Source organism: Moschus berezovskii, chromosome 11 (assembly GCF_049115385.1).
Source record: "Moschus berezovskii isolate FMDL1 chromosome 11, NW_MosBer_1.0, whole genome shotgun sequence".
In the NCBI taxonomy this organism is placed as follows: Eukaryota; Metazoa; Chordata; class Mammalia; order Artiodactyla; family Moschidae; genus Moschus; species Moschus berezovskii.
Genome location: NC_142470.1, coordinates 13,134,079 through 13,154,258, shown reverse-complemented (window position 1 = coordinate 13,154,258; position 20,180 = coordinate 13,134,079). Strand labels below are relative to the sequence as shown.

Genomic DNA, 20,180 nt, shown 5'->3' with positions numbered 1-20,180 from the left:
GGTTATTACAAGATATTGAATATAGTTCCCTGTGCTATACAGTGAACTTCTATTAGTTATTTTATGCATAGTAGTTTGTATGTTAATCCCACACTCCTAATTTATCCCTCCCCTTCTCACTTTGCCCTTTGGTAACCATAAGTTTATTTTCTCTGTCTGTGAGTCTGTTTCTATTTTGTATAAAGATTCATTTGTATTACTTTTTAGATTCCACATATAAATGACATCATAAAATAGTTATCTGTGCCTCTACCAAAGTGCTACTCCTCTCTTCCCCGTAAGGGTCAAAATCATTCTTTGACTTTTTATGTCAATTACTTCCCTTCCTTGCTTTCTGTTTAATTTTTCCACATACACATGTGTGCTTAAACATTGTATCTTGGTTTTGCCCATTTTTAATGTTAGTATATTAAAAAGCAGAGACATTACTTTGCCAACAAAGGTCTGTCTAGTCAAGGCTATGGTTTTTCCAGTGGTCATGTATGGATGTGAGAGTTGGACTGTGAAGAAAGCTGATCACCGAAGAATTGATGCTTTTGAACTGTGGTGCTGGAGAAGACTCTTGAGAGTCCCTTGGACTGCAAACAGATCAAGCCAGTCAATCCTAAAGGAAATCAGTCCTGGGTGTTCATTGCAAGGACTGATGCTAAAGCTGAAACTACAATAATTTGGCCAACTCATGCGACGAGTTGACTCACTGGAAAAGACTCTGATGCTGGGAGGGATTGGGGGCGGGAGGAGAAGGGGACGACAGAGAATGAGATGGCTGGATGGCGTCACTGACTCGACGGACATGAGTTTGAGTGAACTCCGGGAGTTGGTGATGGACAGGGAGGCCTGGCGTGCTGTGATTCATGGGGTCACAAAGAGTCGGTCACGACTGAGTGACTGAACTGAACTGAACTGAACTGAATGTTCTTTTTAATTTTTCCAGTGCTATTGATGTATAATTGACATATAATGCTTGTGGAAGTTTAAGGTATAGAACTTGATGATTTGATATACATCCATGGTGAAATCATGACTACAATAAAGGTCGGTTAACATATCCATCACCTCACATAATTATGTTCTATGTGTGTGGGTATGGGTATTAGGAACATTTAGCATCTACACTGTTAACAACTTTAAAGTATAGGACACAGAATTGTTAACTACAGTCACCTTACTGTTCATTATATACCCAGAACTTATTCGTCTTATAAATGGAAATGTATAGCATTTTCGCAAACTCTGCCCACTTTACCCACACCCTGGACATCACATATCTACTCTTTGTTTCTATGAGCTTGGCATTTTTAGATTTCACACATAAGTGAGGTCATACAGTATTTATCTTGTTCTGTCTGACTTATTTCATTTAACATCATGCCCTCCAAGTCTATCCATGCTGTCACAAATGGCAGAATTTTCTTCTTTTGTATAACTGAGTAATATTCCACTGTTTATATATACCACATTTTCTCTATCAACAGTCATTTAAGTTTTTTTCATATTTTTACTATTGTGGCTAATGCTGCAATGAACGTGAGTATAATTAATGTAGCTACTAAAAGGACTGAATGATATAAAATAACATTTGAACACTTCAAATAGAATGCCTGGCACAGAGTAAACACTCAACATATATAACCTGCTATTATTGCTAACTATATGCATTCAGTTATGTCTATTTCCATGTGAATTTCAGATTTTTGAGAGCTGACAAAAATGAAAGAGGGTAAGAAATGTTCTGTTTCATGTTCTAGGGAAACTAATTATTTATGTTTCCAGAAACAGAGAGCGTAAGTAAAAGAGAAAATGTCTATTCAAGCTGGACATTGAGAATAATTAGAGTTGTAAGTCTGGTCAAGAAGGAAAACCTGAGAATATTTCAAAATCAAAGCATAACTCCTGTAAATCAATAATAAAAGCACAGCAGCGACATAGGGAAAAGGGGGCAACAATATAGCTGGAAATTTGTTTTTAAATAAGAAACTAAAATGGTTGAAAAGAATTTTTTAAATTCATCCATTAATACTTCCATCTAGCATTTCCATTTCTAGAAAACATATGTACACAAAAATGCCTGTAAAAGAATATCCATGCAGCGTTGCTTTTGTAATAACCATCCCTACCCCCCCAGAAAAAAGGAGATAGGTAAGTGGCATGAGTAGGGAAATGTGTACTACTAATGGTACATCTATTAAATGCTTTAAAAAATAATGAGGTAGATCCCATGGTGATATAGGAGGCCCATGATATATCAATGAGAAAAACAAAGAAAGCTTCAGAACAAATGATCTCATTTTTGTAAAATCAAAATTCTACATATATATATGTGTGTGTGCATGGAAAAGTGTCTGAAGGTGTACAGGTCAAAACACTAACAGTGATTATCCCTGGAGAGAAATGGGAAAGATGAGAGACAGAAACTCACTTTTCATTTGATACATATTTCAGTGCTAAATATTATTTTCTGAATATTTCTCCCTACTTATTTATTTATTTGGCTGTGCTGGGCCTTAGTTGTGGTGTCCAGGCTCTTTGCTGCTTCTCTCTAGTTGTAAGACGAAGGCTTAGCAGTTGTGGCACATGGTTTAGTTGCTCCAGGGCCTGTGGGATCTTAGTTCCTTGACCAAGGATCAAACCCATGTCTCCTGCATTGGAAGGTAAATTCTTACCTAATGGACCACCAGGGGGAGGTCCCTAAATATTTGGCTAACAAACACATGAAAAGATGCTCAACATCACTCATAATCAGAGAAGTGCAAATCAAAACCACAATGAGGTACCATTTCACGCCAGTCAGAATGGCTGCTATCCAAAAGTCTACAAGCAATAAATGCTGGACAGGGTGTGGAGAAAAGGGAACCCTCTTACACTGTTGGTGGGAATGCAAACGAGTACAGCCACTATGGAGAACAGTGTGGAGATTCCTTTAAAAACTGGAAATAGAACTGCCATACAATCCAGCAATCCCACTCCTGGGCATACACACCAAGGAAACCAGAATTGAAAGAGACATGTGTACCCCAATGATCATTGCAACACTGTTTATAATAGCCGGGACATGGAAGCAACCTAGATGTCCATCTGCAGACAAATGGATAAGAAAGCTGTGGTACATATACATTATGGAGTATTACTCTGCCATTAAAAAGAATGCATTTGAATCAGTTCTAATGAGGTGGATGAAACTAGAGCCTATTATACAGAGTGAAGTAAGCCAGAAAGAAAAACACCAATAGAGTACACTAACGCGTATATATGGAATTTAGAAAGATGGAAATGATAACCCTGTATACGAGACAGCAAAAGAGACACAGATGTATAGAATAGTCTTTTGGACTCTGTGGGAGAGGGTGAGGGTGGGATGATTTTGGAGAATGGCATAGAAACATGTATATTATCATATGTGAAACGAATCGCCAGTCCAGGTTCGATGCATGATACAGGTTGCTCAGGGCTGGTGCACTGGGATGACCCAGAGGGATGATATGGGGAGGGAGGTGGGAGGGGGGTTCAAGATGGGGAACACGTGTATACCTGTGGTGGATTCATGTCAATGTATGGCAAAACCAATACAATATTGTAAAGTAATTCGCCTCCAATTAAAATTAAAAATAAATAAATAAAAATAAAATAAGTGTGTGTTACCTGAAAGAAATGTAAAACAAGAGGCTACATCTTCAAGGACTCATGACAAGAAGACACCCATCTATGCCTTGACCATACCTGGGCTTTTCTGAGATTCCACCTCACAGTCGAATTTTGGAGCACAGATCAGAGAACTCCATGTCCAGGATGATCCCCTAAGTTCTGGCCCCTCCTCCTGGGATCAGCCAAGCTGCCAAGCCACAGTCACTAACACTAATATTCCCACTAATATCAGAAACACTGCTTCACGGGCCCCAGTCCCCAGAGAAGACAGTGAGTTTGGACGGTGACACATTTGGGACTACGAGGTGGTGGGAGCCATGGAATTCATGCAGAAGCGTATAATAAAGAAACCTCCCGACGCCTTTCCCAGACATGCCTTCCTGCCCCTGCCAAGCAGAAGCACCCCCCCAGGGGTCTTGGTGCTCAGCCCTGCCAGCCCTTCCCTAAGTTCTTTCTTCCTTCTGTGCTGGGCAACTTGCTCTGTCTTCCCTGAGTAGATAGATCCGAGCTGATGTCAAAACAGGATTACACACGTTGCCTGAGGGATGATGGAAGTGCCAAGCCCAGCCTATTCCAGCCCAGAGGGGGTCCACAGTGAGGTGAGTATCTGCTGAGGAGTCCATACTCACACAGCCCCTCAGACAATTTCTACACAGGCTCCCTGTAAATTTTGGAGGGAGGACCATCTTTCTCAAACTTGATCGTTCACAAGCATTGTGTGTATTGCAACGTTTGTCTTTGACTCCACGGGTCATCCTTTTCCTTTACTTTCCCTTCACGGTGTTTCTTCCCTATGCATCCTCAGATATTCTGTGTCTTGATGGACTCTCTCCCCTCCCCTCATTAAAACAGAGCCACAAAAATGAATGAAGGATTTACATAGTCAAAAGTGTTTCCTTTCAGGAACATTTTCTTGAGTGAAAAAGAATCTAATGGAATTCCAGAGACCTCAATCAGGTAAGGAGGGATTGTAGGTAATCAGCTTTGAATGACCTAAAAATCAGCCCCTGTTCAAGGCTGTCTACTTTGTCTTGCTTAACAACTGACCCAGACTTTTCTTTTCATGTCTGGGCATTAATGTTCCAACAGAGAAACTCAGAGAATAGACTGTCACATTATCCAAATGCTTAGGTCTCTTTAGAATGAAATGCTTTATTATCACCAAAGTCCGTGGATCAGACTGTCAGAAGTTATGGGGAGATAAGCTAGACAGAAACCAAGTTCCAAGTAGAAATGTAAAACAAACTTCTCACTGTCTCATAAGACTTGTTAAAGGACTTGTTATGTCCATAGTCTCCTCTGTTATTTTACAAAGCTTCTGCATGAAAATCAGGTATTATTCATCCCCCATTTCCCAGATGAAGAAACTGAGGCCCTCCCAAGAATGAAGTGATTTTTTCCAAGATCTCAGAGAGTGTTCATGGAAGACCTAGGGCCAAAGCCCAAATCTTTCAATTCCTGACACCAGACCCATTCCCGTACCCCACCTGCTTTTTCTTTATCTACATCTTTCTCTAAAAAAGAAAGACTTTTCACTAGTAGTTTCCCAGTCTTAGCTGCACAGCCCCATCCCCCACACCACATGTCAGGAGCTGACATGCTGCACTGTGGGTCAGACAGAACGACTTTTGCCAGCCAGAGAAGAGTGAGGACTCCAAGGTTCCAGGAAGCCCCTCTGCCCCCACCTCTGGGGCTCTCTCTAGCTTCTGAGCAGCTACTATAGGAGCTATATGGACATTGCCCCAGGTACCGGCCATAGCCTTCTGACTGTCAAGTACAACTCAGTCCCTTCTTCAGCCTTCCCATGTTTCCTAAGCCATGACTCAGGACCACTGATTCAATCTGGAGAGTTCAATTACCGTGACAGACTAACAAAAGGGACCCAAATGCAGGAAGAGAAAAAAACAAACAAAAAAACCCCACATAAGTATAAATGGGTGAAGTGGGGTAGAGACAGCGTTGCTTTTGAGTGAAACAGATCTATAATCAACCTGACTCCAGCCCTATGCCCTGTGTCCCTGGGAAAGCAAATTCATTCCCCAGCCCTTATTTTCCTGATCTGAAAGTAGGAACAGTAATATCTACTCTCAAGTTTAATAATGAGGATTAAACTAGAAAAAAAAAAGGGGGGGAGGTAGACATTTATCACTGGCCAAGTGCATAAGACAGCACAGTGGGAAAGGAAGGAACAAAGAGGAAAATAGGAACTGGAATGGGAAGATGACATTTAAGAGACGGCGCAGCCCAAGGTTAAGTGCATAGACGTTGAGGTCAGCTAGAACTGAATTCAAATATCAGTTCTAACACTTACTAACTTGGTGTCTTTGAGCATCTCACAGAATCCCTCTGAGCTTCAATTGATCACAGACTTGTTGTGATCACCAAATGAGAAACACATAAAGCTCTCAGAGCACTTCCTGGTTTATAGTTAGTGTTCAGTCAATGCGGCTACAACTTGCAGTTCTCATTCATTATCATATCCTATTGAAACCAATTCAGAATGATTCAATGGCATATTATGAATTTCCACATTTTTGTCATTGAAACATCTAAAGTTTACTCTCTTGAGTGCTTCCATGGTGACATCCTTTAATTTGGGATATGAAAGCAGATAGACCAGGAGTGATGAATAAATCCATTTTCATGGGGCAGAAGCTAAGGCAATGAAAGGGCAGTGTGGTATAGCCTACACATATGAGCACGCAAGGTGTCCAGACACAAGTATGAAGTCCAGTCGAACCACTTAACACTGAGTGAAGCTGAGAAAATCGCTTTACCTCTCTAAGCCTTGGATAACTCATCTGTGAGATGAGGATAATAAATGACTGATGTGGCTAGAAGTATGTCGGGATTGCTATATGTTACATGTGATAAAGCATGTGAAAGTGCCTTCCACCAGGCAGCTATTAACTCTTTGCACTTTTTCTCCCAACAACAGAACTGTGATGTTTAAAAATTCTTGGGCTAGCCATGGACACAGATACCTTGTGGACTGCCAACTTTGATCTCCACCCAAAAAGCTATGAATGATGGCCAGACCAAATCATTATGGTAACCCTGTGACGAGAGTCCAGACTCATAGAATTTTGCTTCGTTCTGAAAACCACACTTTAAAGATAGTGACAGAGACTTCCTTGGTGATCCAGTGGCTAGACTCTCTACTCCCAATGCAGGGGACCCATGTTCAATCCCTGGTCAGGAAACTATATCCTACATGCCACAACCAAGACCTGGCAGAGTCAAATAAATAAATGAACATTAAAAAAAAAAAAAAAAGACAGTGACAAAGTAGAGTAGGTTCACAGTACAGGGAACCAGTTGGCAGCACACTGTCCTCCTAGAAAAATCCAATGACTCAGCACAGAACAAGTCTGGAAAATTGTCACCATTTACTGAACACTTGCCAAGGACCAGAAAGTATTACTTAATCCTCAGAACAACTTTATGAGTAACGTGCTATTGCCATTCCCCCCATTTTACAAATGAGAAAAGTTGACTCATAGAGGGTAAGCAAACTCCCCTAGGTCATAGAACAATTAAATGGAAGAGCAAGGGTTCTAGTCCAGTATCTGGGCTTGTTTTTGTTTTTTTTTTTTTAGTTTTATGAATGTTGAGCTTTTTTTAAAAAATTTATTTAATTGGAGGCTAATTACTTTACAATGTTGTATTGGTTTTGCCATACATTGACATGAATCCGCCATGGGTGTACATGTGTCCCCATCTTGAACCCCCCTCCCACCTCCCTCCCCATATCATCCCTCTGGGTCATCCCAGTGCACCAGCCCCGAGCATCCTGTATCATGCATCGAACCTGGACTGGCGATTCGTTTCACATATGATAATATACATGTTTCAATACCATTCTCCCAAATCATCCCACCCTTGCCCTCTCCTACAGAGTCCAAAAGACTGTTCTATTCATCTGTGTCTCTTTTGCTGTCTCGCATACAGGGTTATCATTACTATCTTTCTAAATTCCATATATATGTGTTAGTATACTGTATTGGTATTTTTCTTTCTGGCTTACTTCACTCTGTATAATAGGCTCGTTTCACCCACCTCATTAGAACTGATTCAAATGTATTCTTTTTAATGGCTGAGTAACGACTGAGCGACTGAACTGAACTGAATACTGCATTGTGTACATGTACCACAGCTTTCTTACCCATTCGTCTGCAGATGGACATCTAGGTTGCTTCCATGTTCTGGCTATTATAAACAGTGTTGCGATGAGCATTGGAGTACATGTGTCTCTTTCAATTCTGGTTTCCTCGGTGTGTATGCCCAGGAGTGGGATTGCTGGATGGTATGGCTGTTCTATTTCCAGTTTTTAAAGGAATCTCCACACTGTTCTCCATAGTGGCTGTACTCGTTTGCATTCCCACCAACAGTGTAAGAGGGTTCCCTTTTCTCCACACCCTGTCCAGCATCTATTGCTTGTAAACTTTTGGATAGCAGCCATTCTGACTGGCGTGAAATGGTACCTCATTGTGGTTTTGATTTGCATTTCTCTGATTGTGAGTGATGTTGAGCATCTTTTCATGTGTTTGTTAGCCATCTGTATGTCTTCTTTGGAGAAATGGTTGTTTAGTTCTTTGGCCCATTTTTTGATTGGGTCGTTTATTTTTCTGGAATTGAGCTAAAGGAGTTGCTTATATATTTTTGAGATTAATTCTGTCAGTTGCTTTATTTGCTATTATTTTCTCCCATTATGAAGGCTGTCTTTTCATCTTGCTTATAGTTTCCTTTGCTGTCCAAAGGCTTTTAATTTTAATTAGGTCCCATTTGTTTATTTTTGCTTTTATTTCCAATATTCTGGGAGGTGGGTCATGGAGGATCCTGCTGTGATTTATGTCAGAGAGTGTTTTGCCTATGTTCTCCTCTAGGAGTTTTATAGTTTCTGGTCTCACATTTAGATCTTTAATCCATTTTGAGTTTATTTTTGTGTATGATGTTAGATATCAATAACCTCAGATATGCAGATGACACCAACCTTTTGGCAGAAAGTGAAGAGGAACTAAAAAGCCTCTTGATGAAAGTGAAAGAGGACAGTGAAAATGTTGGTTTGAAGCTCAACATTCAGAAATCAAAGATCATGGCATCTGGTCCCATCACTTCATGGGAAATAGATGGGGAAACAGTGGAAACAGTGTCAGACTTGGGGGCTCTAAAATTGCTGTGGATGCTGATTGCAGCCATGAAATTAAAAGACGCTTACTCCTTGGAAGGAAAGTTATGACCAACCTAGATAGCATATTAAAAAGCAGAGACATTACTTTGCCAACAAAGGTCCATCTAGTCAAGGCTATGGTTTTTCCCATGGTCATGTATGGATGTGAAATTTGGACTGTGAAGAAAGCTGATCTCCAAAGAATTGATGCTTTTGAACTGTGGTGTTGGAGAAGACTCTTGAGAGTCCCTTGGACTGTAAGGAGATCCAACCAGTCCATTCTAAAGGAGATCAGTCCTGGTTGTTCATTGGAAGGACTGATGCTAAAGCTGAAACTCCAATACCTTGGCCACCTCATGCGACGAGTTGACTCACTGGAGAAGACTCTGATGCTAGGAAAGATTGCGGGCGGGAGGAGAAGGGGACGACAGAGAATGAGATGGCTGGATGGCATCACCGACTCGATGGACATGAGTTTGAGTGAACTCGGGGAGTTGGTGATGGACAGGGATGCCTGGCGTGCTATGATTCATGGGGTCGCAAAGAGTCAGACACGACTGAGCGACTGAACTGAACTGAACTGAACTGAACTGTACTGATGGTGTTAGAAAGTGTTCTAGTTTCAATTTTTTACAAATGGTTGAGAAGTTTTCCCAGTACCACTTGTTAAAGAGATTGTCTTTTCTCCATTGAATATTCTTGCCTCCTTTGTCAAAGATAAGGTGTCCATAGGTGCGTGGATTTATCTCTGGGCTTTTTATTTTGTTCCAATGATCTATATTTCTGTCTTTGTGCCAGGACCGTACTGTCTTGATGACTGTGGCTTTGTAGTAGAGCCTGAAGTCCAGCAGGTTGATTCCCCCAGTTCCATTCTTCTTTCTCAAGATTTCTTTGGCTCTTCGAGGTTTTTTGTATTTCCATACAAATTGTGAAATTATTTGTTCTAGCTCTGAAAAATTTCGTTGGTAGCTTGATTGGGATAGCATTGAATCTATAGATACTTTGGGTAGTATACTCATTTTCACTATATTGATTCTTCCGATCCATGAATACGGTATATTTCTCCATCTATTAGTGTCCTCTTTGATTTCTTTCACCAGTGTTTTATAGTTTTATTGCTATGAATTAGATGTCTTAGTTTTAATTTTTGAAGTCATGTTATATTTTGTCACTAGCATACTCTTTGGAATCAGACAAATATGACTTTAAGTTCTGACCTTGCCCTTTATGAGTTTAAACATTCTATGCCTCCATTTCCTAGTTTGTAAAACTGGAGTAATAATAATAATAATATTTGCCTCATGGGGTTATTGTAAGCATCAAATATGATAATGTAGAAAAGTCCTTGCTTCAAAGTAAGTGTTCTGTAATCGTTATCTATGATGATAGTGATGATGCTACTAATAATGAAAAATCCATACCTCATCATTTTGGAAAAAAATTAAGCGTTTGATCCTGTTATCAATACCAAGTTATCCCATGTGTAGTTTACCCTGGAGCACAAAAGTAAAAGTAACTGAACAGACTGCTCAGATATCCAAGGCTATAAAAATAATTCTTTTTGGAAAATAGTATGTAAGCTCCTTTAAAAATTAAAAATACTATATCATCCAGCAATTCCACTTCTGAATATTTATCCAAATAAAATAAAAACCCTAATTCTAAAAGATATATGCAACCTCCAGGTTCACTGTAACATTATTTGCAGTTGCCAAGACACGGGAACAACTTGGTGTCCATCATTGGGTAAATGGATAAAGAGGGCATAAACACATATACAATGGAATACTATGCAGTCATAAGAAGAAAGAAATCCTGCCATTTGCAACAACATGAATTAAGCTTGAGGGCATTATGTTAAGTGAAACAAGTTAGACAGAGAAAGACAAACACTCTATGATCTCACTTAGACATGGAATTAAAGAGAAAACAAGCTCATAGATGCAGAGAAAAGATTGGAAGCAGGGGATTGAGTGGATGGACAAGATGGACGAAAGGGATTCAAAGGCTCAAACTTCTAGTTAATAAAATAAATTAATAATAGGCATGTAATATACAGCTTCAACCAAGGTCCGTCTAGTCAAGGCAATGGTTTTTCCCGTGGTCATGTATGGATGTGAGAGTTGGACTGTGAAGAAGGCTGATCGCCGAAGAATCGATGCTTTTGAACTGTGGTGTTGGAGAAGACTCTTGAGAGTCCCTTATACTGCAAGGAGATCCAACCAGTCCATTCTAGAGGAGATCAATCCTGGATGTTCATTGGAGGGACTGATGCTAAAGCTGAAGCTGCAATACTTTGGCCACCTCATGCGACGAGTTGACTCACTGGAAAAGACTCTGATGCTGGGCAAGGTTGGGGGCGGGAGGAGAAGGGGACGACGGAGAATGAGATGACTGGATGGCATCACCGACTCTGTGGACATGAGTTTGAGTGTACTCCGGGAGTTGGTGATGGACAGTGAGGCCTGGCGTGCTGTGATTCATGGGGTCGTGGAGAGTCGGACACGACTGAGCGACTGAACTGAACTGAACTGAATATACAGCTTCATGACTACAGTTAAAAACATCATATTGCATATTTGAGAGTTGCTAAGAGAATAAATCTCAAAAGCCATCATCATAAGAAAAAACAAATTTTGTAATGATGTATGGGAATGGATAATAACTAGACTTATTGTGGTGATCATTTTATAATGCATGCACTTATTTAATCACTTGTTGTACACCTGAAACTAATATAAAGTTATATATCAATTATATCTCAATAAAAAATAATAATAATCTTGTTTGTTTAATGGTAATAGATGGATAATACCACATGGAACAGTGTGTCCCATTTTGTTCTCTTGGGCATTTCTACCCTCCAGGAAGAGCAGATCCCGCTCTTTCTTCTTTTTCTGCTCATGTATACCATCAACATTTCTGGCAACTCTGTCATCATCATCCTGATTATCTCTACTCCACGACTCCAAACTCCCATGTACATCTTTCTCAGCAACTTGGCCTTGGCAGACATCTGCTTCACTTCCACCACGGTCCCCAAGATGCTGCAGAACATTTTCTCTTCTACCAAGGCCATTTCCTACATGGGTTGCTTAACCCAGACTTATTCCTTCATTTGCTTTGCAGCCATGGAAAACTTCCTCCTGGCTGTGATGGCTTATGACAGATACATCGCCATCTGCCACCCTTTCCGCTACCATATGATTCTGAACAGGAAGCTGTGTTCACACTTGGTGGTCATGTGCCACATCCTCTCCCATCTTCATGCCCTGCTGCACACTTTTCTCATGGGCCGACTAATCTTCTGTGCAGATAACAGGATCCCCCACTTCTTCTGTGACCTCTACCCTCTGATGAAGATCTCTTGCTCCAGCACCCACCTCAACACCTTGATGATTCACACGGAAGGAGTCATTGTCATCAATGGAGCTCTGGCCGTCATCATCACCTCCTATGCCTACATCATCTCAGCAGTCCTCTGGAGCCCCTCAGCCAAAGGCAAGTGGAAAGCCTTTTCCACCTGTGGCTCCCACCTCACTGTGGTGGCTATATTCTACGGGACCCTCACATGGGTCTACTTCCAGCCCCTTACCAGCTATTCAGTGGCCAGGGGTCATATCCTGACAGTCATGTACACAGTAGTGACCCCATGTTGAACCCCTTCATTTATAGCCTAAGGAACAGGGATGTCAAGGGAGCCTTCAAGAAATGGATGAACATGATCTGGACTTCTTCATTTAGATAAAACCCCAACACAGTTTCAAGTTTTATCTGTGATTCTGGAGAAAGATTTTTGTCCCTCAAATATCTGTTTCCTTTAGAACTTGCCAAAAATATTAGGTATGTATCACAGTTTTCTCATTGGATATTGCCCAGAGATATTGCTTAAACCCAAAGTACTTGGGGCTATGTATTTAGTGTAAATCAGTGACATGATTTTAATTATAGCTGAAGGTGTTCCCTGGGCCTGATATTTAACACCAGGATTGTAACTTTCAGAGTTCTTAGATGCAGGCAACAGAAACTAATTCTGGTTATTCATGGAGGAAACACGTTTATTGAAAGCATATGTGAAACTCATGAATTTCCAAGAAAGCTAAGCCAATAAGTTCAGCAAAATAGGCAAGAATAAGAAAGGTCATATAGGCAGAACCATAGTCAAAATCATATCCCAGAACTGCTTTGATGAGGTTACCACTGTAGCTACCAAACTCTGTTCACTGACACTTGAATCCCCACCAATACCATCAGAAATAGTCACTGGGCATAGCCCTTATAGGCCTGAAAACCAGACGTGATCACTTCCAGAAAGAGCACTCACTTCTTATTCTCTACATCAACACCTCTAGATTCAAAATAAAGTGGTGTATCTGACTGGCCAAGTCTTGGTCACTCATCCAAGCTCTAATTCCCGAGGAAACTAGAACAATACTGCTACTTTTATTTTCCATAAGAAATAAGGGAGGTTCTGCCTCCCACCAAGACAAAGGAAATGGGGGGACTCCTCCAGAATGGGAAGAGGGACATAATGACAAACGTCCACTATGGGGCTAGGAGTTACAGATGCTTCAGAATTGATCGCCTGTCATAGCTCTCCAACTTGCACTTCCTTAACCTTGATGAGCTGCATTATTCTGGGATTACTTAACCTATTTTTGTCTCAGGATTTTCCTAATCTTTTCTATAGTTGAAATGTAGAATGAGTCTATTACTATGTATTTGCTGTGATCCTTGAAGGGGTTTCATACTGATTATGGGGTTCTTGAGGCAAGAATACTGGATTGGTCTGCCATTGCCTTTTCCAGTGGACCACATTTTGTCAGAATTCTCCACTATGACCCATCCATCTTGGGTGGCCCTACATAGCATGACTAATAGCTTCCCTGAGTTATGAAAAACCCTTTGCCACAAGGCTGATGATACCACTCTAATGGCAGAAAATGAAGAAATAGAGACTCTTGATGAATGTGAAAGAGCAAAGTGAAAAGGCTGGCTTAAAACTCAACATTCAAAAAACGAAGATCATGGCATCCGGTTCCATCACCTCATGGCAAATAGATGGGGAAACAGTGAAACGGTGACAGATTTTATTTTCTTGGGCTCCAAAGTCACTGCAGCCATGAAATTAAAAGATGCTTGTTCCTTGGAAGGAAAGCTATGGCAAACCTAGGCAACATATTAAAAAGCAGAAACATCACTTTGCTGACACAGGTCCATATAGTCAAAGTTATTGTTTTTCCAGTAGCCATATGTGAGAAGTGAACTATCAAGAAGGCTAGTGATGAAAAATTGATGCTTTCGAGTTGTGGTGTTGGAGAAGATTCTTGCGAGTCCCTTGGACCACAAGGAGATCAAGCCAGTCAATCCTACAGGAAATCAGTCCTGAATACTCACTGGAAGGACTGATGCTGAAACTGAAGTTCCGACACTTCAGCCACTTGATGAGAAGATCAACTCATGGAAAAGAGCCTGATGCGGTTGGATGGCACCACCGACTCAATGGGCACGACTTTGAGCAAACTCTGGGAGACAGTGAAGGACAGGGAAGCCTGCTGTGCTGCAGTCCATGGGATTGCAAAGAGTCAGACATGACTTAGCAACTGACAACAACAAAGTGTTTGCTGACCAATCAATGCTGGACATGGGGAACAGGTCCAGGAGCCAAGATGTCTACCAATATGTTAATTCTTGGGCTTCACAGGTGATTCAGTGGTTAAGACACCGTGCTCCCAAGGCAGGGGGCCAGGGTTCAATCCCTGGTTGGGGAATTAAGATCCCACATGATGCATGGTGTGGCCAACAGTAAGGTTGATTCTTCAGTTTTGTGGGTATAGGATCAAAAGGAAACGTGAAAGTGGCCTCCCAGGACATGAAGCAGATGTCTCAAGTACAAGTCAATTTAGTCCATCTGTCTAGACAAAGTTTCTATTATAGAATATGGATTGTTGTAGGCACAAAGTCAAGAAGGAAATAAAATTGTAATAATTGTGTAGGGCTTCCCTAGTAGCTCAGTTGGTAAAGGATTCACCTGCAGTGCAGGAGACCCTGGTTCAATTCCTGGGTTGGGAAGATCCCCTGGAGAAGGGAACGGCTGCCCACTCTAGTATTCTGGCCTGCAAGTATTCTTGCCTGGAGAATCCCATGGATGTAGGAGCCTGGTGGGCTACAGTCCATGGGGTCGCAAAGAGTCGGACATGACTAAGCAACTTCACTAACTAACTAATTTTTGTGTAATGAGCTAGAAGAAGGGTTTCTTATACATATATATAAGGCTTGGTCAAAATTTACATCACTGAAATGGGTTTGAGAAGCTATACTGCCTAAGTCTTTGCACCAGGATAATAAATCTTCCAAGGTAATGGAAGTCATCAGTTCAGTTCAGTCACTCAGTCATGCCCGACTCCTTGTGACCCCATGGACTGTAGCACACCAGGCTTCCCTGTCAATCACCAACTCCCAGAGCTTGCTCAAACTAATGTCCATCAGGTCAGAGATGCCATCCAATCATCTCATGCTCTGTTGTCCCCTTCTCCTCCGGCCTTCAGTCTTTCCCAGCATCAGAGTCTTTTCCAATGAATCAGTCCTTCGCATCAGGTGGCCAAAATTTTTGAGCTTCAGCTTCAACATCAGTCCTTCCAATGAATACTCAGGGCTGATTTCCTTTAGGATGGACTGGTTGGATCTCCTTGCAGTCCAAAGAACTCTCAAGAGTCTTCTCCAACACCATAGTTCTAAAGCATCAATTCTTTGGCGCTCAGCTTTCTTTATGGTCCAACTCTCACATCCATACATGACTATTGGAAAAAACATAGCTTTGATAATATGGACCTTTGTTGGCAAAGTAATGTTTCTATTTTTTAATATGCTATCTAGTTTGCTCATAACTTTTCTTCCAAGGAGCAAGCGTCTTTTAATTTCATGGCTGCAGTCACTATCTGCAGTGATTTTTGAGGCTCATGGCACTTACAAAATGATAAGAAAAGATAAAGCCAACTTGTGGTTAGTTAATCAACATTTGCCAGTAAGTATCTTATATATAAAAAAATTTTTTCTGGATTCCACTTCCTGCCTCCCAGTCCCATCGTCCTCCTTCTCTGTCTTTAGGTGGCAGCTTCGTTACTAATCTTCATTCTTTTCCCATGTATTAGCCTCACTTCATAGCACTCTTGCCTCTTCTAAGAATACCCCCTGCTCCCATGGGAAGAATTTTCTTAAGGTGAAGAAATGGTCAAGAGAGTAAATTAAACAACATTTTTGAAGAAATGGATAGAACTGGGCAATTCCATCAAAAATTTTGTATTTAGATGTCTTCCTCTTATAGGAGTTTATCACACAGAATGAGCTTATGTAATGAATTAACATATTTTATGTGTAAATACACACATATATTTTAGGTTCAGTATATTATTGTCTATGAGAGTGAAAAATTAGAAAAAATCTTCATGCACACTAATGGAATTTTTGGTTCATCATGTCCAGTGTTTTTGTTCAGTCAATAAGTCATGTCCAGTGTTTTTGTTCAGTTGATAAGTCATGTCCGACTCTTTGCAAACCCACAGACTGTAGCAAGCCAGGCTTCCCTGTCCTTCACTATCTCCCAGAGTTTGCTCAAATTCATGTCCACTGAGTCAGTGATGCCATCCAGCCATCTCATCCTCTGTCACCTGCTTCTCCTCCTGCCCTCAATCTTTCCCAACAACAGGGTCTTTTCGAATGAGTTGGCTCTTCACATCAGGTGTCCAAAGTATTGGAGCTCCAGCTTCAGAGTCAGTTCTCTCAATGAATATTGGGGCTTCCCTCATGACCCAGATGGTAAAGAATCTACCTGTAATGCAGGGGACCTGGGTTCAAGCTCTGGTTTGGGAAGATCCCCTGGAGAAGGGAATAGCTACCCACTCCAGTATTCTTGTCTGGAGAATTCCATGGACAGAGAAACCTGGTGGGCTACAGCCCATGGGCTTGCAGAGTCAGACACAACTGAGCAATGAACAATAACACTATCATGTTTAGTAGTTAGATAGTATCTATCTGTTCTTCCTTCCCTTCATATCCTTTCCATGGCTTCACTGAGAACAGAATACATGTCTCCATTCCTTTGACTTTGGACTTGCTTTAGCCCACAGTTTATGAACAGGGATAATATATGCTGCTTCAGATAAAGAGCTTTGAATGGGTTTAGAAGATTTGGTTTGCCCTCTTGAGCTCTGGCTTTCATCATGAGAAGAAAAGCTTGCCCTGTGTAGTTAGGGCCACTTAGCTTGGATCTCAGAATAAGAAATAAATTGAACAAACCTGAACTTGACCTAGAGTCTAAAGCACGGTTGGCCCTTTCAGCCTCCAGACTTTTGACTGGAAAATAAAAGCCTGTTGTATAACCCACTGAGGTTTAGGATTGTTTCTTATTCAGGACTTTGAAGGAAATCCAAACTAATTCAACACACATAATATGAATTGCTGTGCAGTCAATAAAAAGAATGAGGCAGATTAATTTCTGGCCTTTCTCTTATTTCATCAAGTCTTTGAGTACATACAGATATGCAAAACCTTATCTAGCCATTCTTTGTCCTTTTTTCCCATCATTTCTTCACTTGTATGCTATTAATAATAAGTAATAATAATAATGATAGAAAACTCATATGTGGTAGTTAATGTGGACTGGTCATTGCTATGGTGTTTTACATATACTGTACTCATCAAATCCTTATGAACCCTAAACCTTAATTATACATATTATTTCTCTCTTTATAAATGGATAGCTGAGGCAGAGAGTAATTGAATAATTGCCAAAGATCATACGCATTTAAGCCCTGTGTTTTTCATTTTGTGATGCAAGAGCCTGACTTAAGCTTTGATTGAGGAAACATGCATTTCAAAGATTACCTGACACGTTGCCAGCAACACACACCTCCTTGGTTTAGAGATCTTGGTTGATTTAGATTAACTGTTTGTTTGGGCCACTTGATTTTATTCTTCCTGTGATTGAAATTCCCACTCTTGGGTTTTAAATCCATCCATAAACAGCGAACCTTGAAGATGAATGCCTTATCTTCATCCCCAGTAAAAGCAGAACTCCAAGCCCACACTCTCTCCCTCTATCCACAGCCTCATTGGGTGGCCCAAGATGTGCTTGTGCTTTCCAGGACCTGTGAGTAATAAACATTTCCCCTCGCAAAGTTCCCCGAAGAGCTGCTGAGGGTGCCTTACAATCATAGTAAGAACCAAAATGGCCTGACCAGCTCACTGGTTATCATAGGCACAAAAAAATCACACAGCAAGTAATGACAGAACTGAGATGCAAATTCACTCTGTCTCCAAAATCCATTCCCTTATCCGCTTACACTATACTACCTTTGAACAAGCCCTAGCATTTTCCCTTGGGCTTTTGAACTCTTTCATTTTGACTTCTCTAAGAAAAATAACTTCTGGGAGATCCTATGTTTGCACAGAAGAACTCCTTGATTCTATTGTTTCAGTGTAATTATCGATACTACCTCCTTTATCTCTCAAAGGGATGTGTATCTTTATAACAACAGCAATCGATCTGAAAAGAAAAACAAGAAAACAATCCCATTTACAATAACAATGAAAAGAACCAGCTACTTAGGAATAAATTTAACCAAGGAGCTGAAAAATCTGTACAGTAAAACCATAAATCATAGATGAAAGAAAGCAGACACAAATCAAAGGAATGACCTCATGGGCATGGATATTGTTAAAATATCCATGCTACATAAAGGGTTCAGGAGCTGTGCTGCCATTCCCCGTCTGCCTGGGATCCAGGCTGGAAGTTGCCTGAGCTACAGAGCTTCCTGAAAAGCCTTCGCAGGGCACCCTTTACCTCTTGGTTTCTCAGGCTGTAGATCAGTGGGTTTACCATAGGGGTAACGGCTGTGTAAAAGATGGCCACCTGCCGCTCCTGGTCCAGGTTGTAGCTGGAGGATGGCCGGAGGTACACGCAGATCACAGAGCCGTACAGGAGTACTACAACTAGGATGTGGGAGCTACAGGTGGACAGGGCTTTACGCAGGGCAGCAACTGAGTGCATGTGGCTTATGGCCACACCAATGCGGGCATAGGAACCTAAAATAAAGAAGAAGGGGCTGACCACCATGGCTACCCCGTCAGTAAATAGTAACATCTCACTGACCACTGGCCGGGTGCAGGAGAGCTTCAGCAAGGGTGTGATGTCACAGAAGAAGTGGGTGACCTTGTTGCCACAGAAAGTTAAGCGGGCAACCAACACACTATAAAGGAGGCTGTTGAGGCTGACGACCACCCACGAGGTCAACGTTATGCGTAAGCAGAGGCGACGGCTGATGATGGCAGAGTACCTCAAGGGGTCACAGATAGCCACGTAGCGGTCATAGGCCATGGCAGCCAACAAGTGGCCTTCCATGTTGCCCACAGCCATAAAAAGGAAGAGCTGGAGCATGCAGCGGTTAAAGGAGATGGTTCTCTTCACAGACAGTGTGTGCACCAGCATCTGGGGAACAGTGATGGTTGTCAGAGAGATGTCAGTGAAGGAAAGTTGGCTGAGAAGGAAGTACATGGGGGTCTGAAGCTTGGGGTCTGAGAGGGCAACAATCATTAACAGAGCATTGCCCATAACTGCCATCATGTACAAGGGAAGGACAGTCCCAAAGATAACTGGTTGCATCTCTGGCCAGCTGGACAGGCCCAATAAAACAAATTCTGTTACTTCTGTCCTGTTTCTAGCAGCCATAAGACTCAATCCATATCACCAGCAAAGAGCAAGTGTTAAGATCAAATAAGGTTGAAATTTACGCAGAGATAACTTGCAGGAAACATCTTTTCTTGCACAGATGTCCCTAGTTCTCCAAAATGAATTTTTTCCCCTTTAATTTCTTTCCCAGGCCATTATTTTTGTATTCATCCATTCACCTACTCGTTCTTTAGTATATTCCAGGTTCATGTATTGACCACTTACAATCTCTCAATTTGATTAATACTAATGACAACAGGATAACTCATACACAGTACTGCATTTTTTGAACTTCACTATAAAACAAGTAAGTCATCACTGAACATGTAATGCCTTTGGTGCTTGCTGTGTGCATTCTAAATACCAGGCATTTGATTCTCACAACAGTCACTCATGGTAGAAACTGCTTTTGACCACTTACTACAGGTGAGAAAGCTAAAGCACAAAGAATACTCTAGTGAAGGTCTTATGTGATCTGAGCAATAAAACTTAGACTTAACCCTGTACAATAAGTCCCTTATATACAAACAAGTTCTGTTCCAAGAATGCATTCATAAGGTCAACAAAGTTAGCCTAGATACCCACCTAACACAATTGGCTACATAACACTGTACTGCAATATGTTGATAATACATTAAAAAA

General features: G+C 41.2%; 2 protein-coding genes across 2 annotated transcripts; one reads left to right on the top strand and one right to left on the bottom strand.

Moving 5' to 3' along the window:
* The first annotated feature begins 11,616 nt into the window (after positions 1-11,616).
* On the top strand, positions 11,617-12,560 carry LOC148776078 (olfactory receptor 1Q1-like). The gene is given in 2 exon segments (XM_088841711.1): positions 11,617-12,457; positions 12,460-12,560. Coding segments are annotated over 2 exon segments (942 nt in total).
* Positions 12,561-18,554: 5,994 nt separating this feature from the next.
* Positions 18,555-19,538, bottom strand: LOC129545948 (olfactory receptor 1f45-like). Its single transcript, XM_055410539.2, has one exon. The coding sequence runs from the start codon at positions 19,536-19,538 to the stop codon at positions 18,555-18,557; it is 984 nt and encodes a 327-aa protein (XP_055266514.2).
* Between the last annotated feature and the right edge of the window lie 642 nt (positions 19,539-20,180).

Excerpts from the sequence above, each read along its gene's own strand:
- LOC129545948 (XM_055410539.2), bottom strand. The coding sequence starts at position 19,538 with ATGGCTGCTAGAAACAGGACAGAAGTAACAGAATTTGTTTTATTGGGC.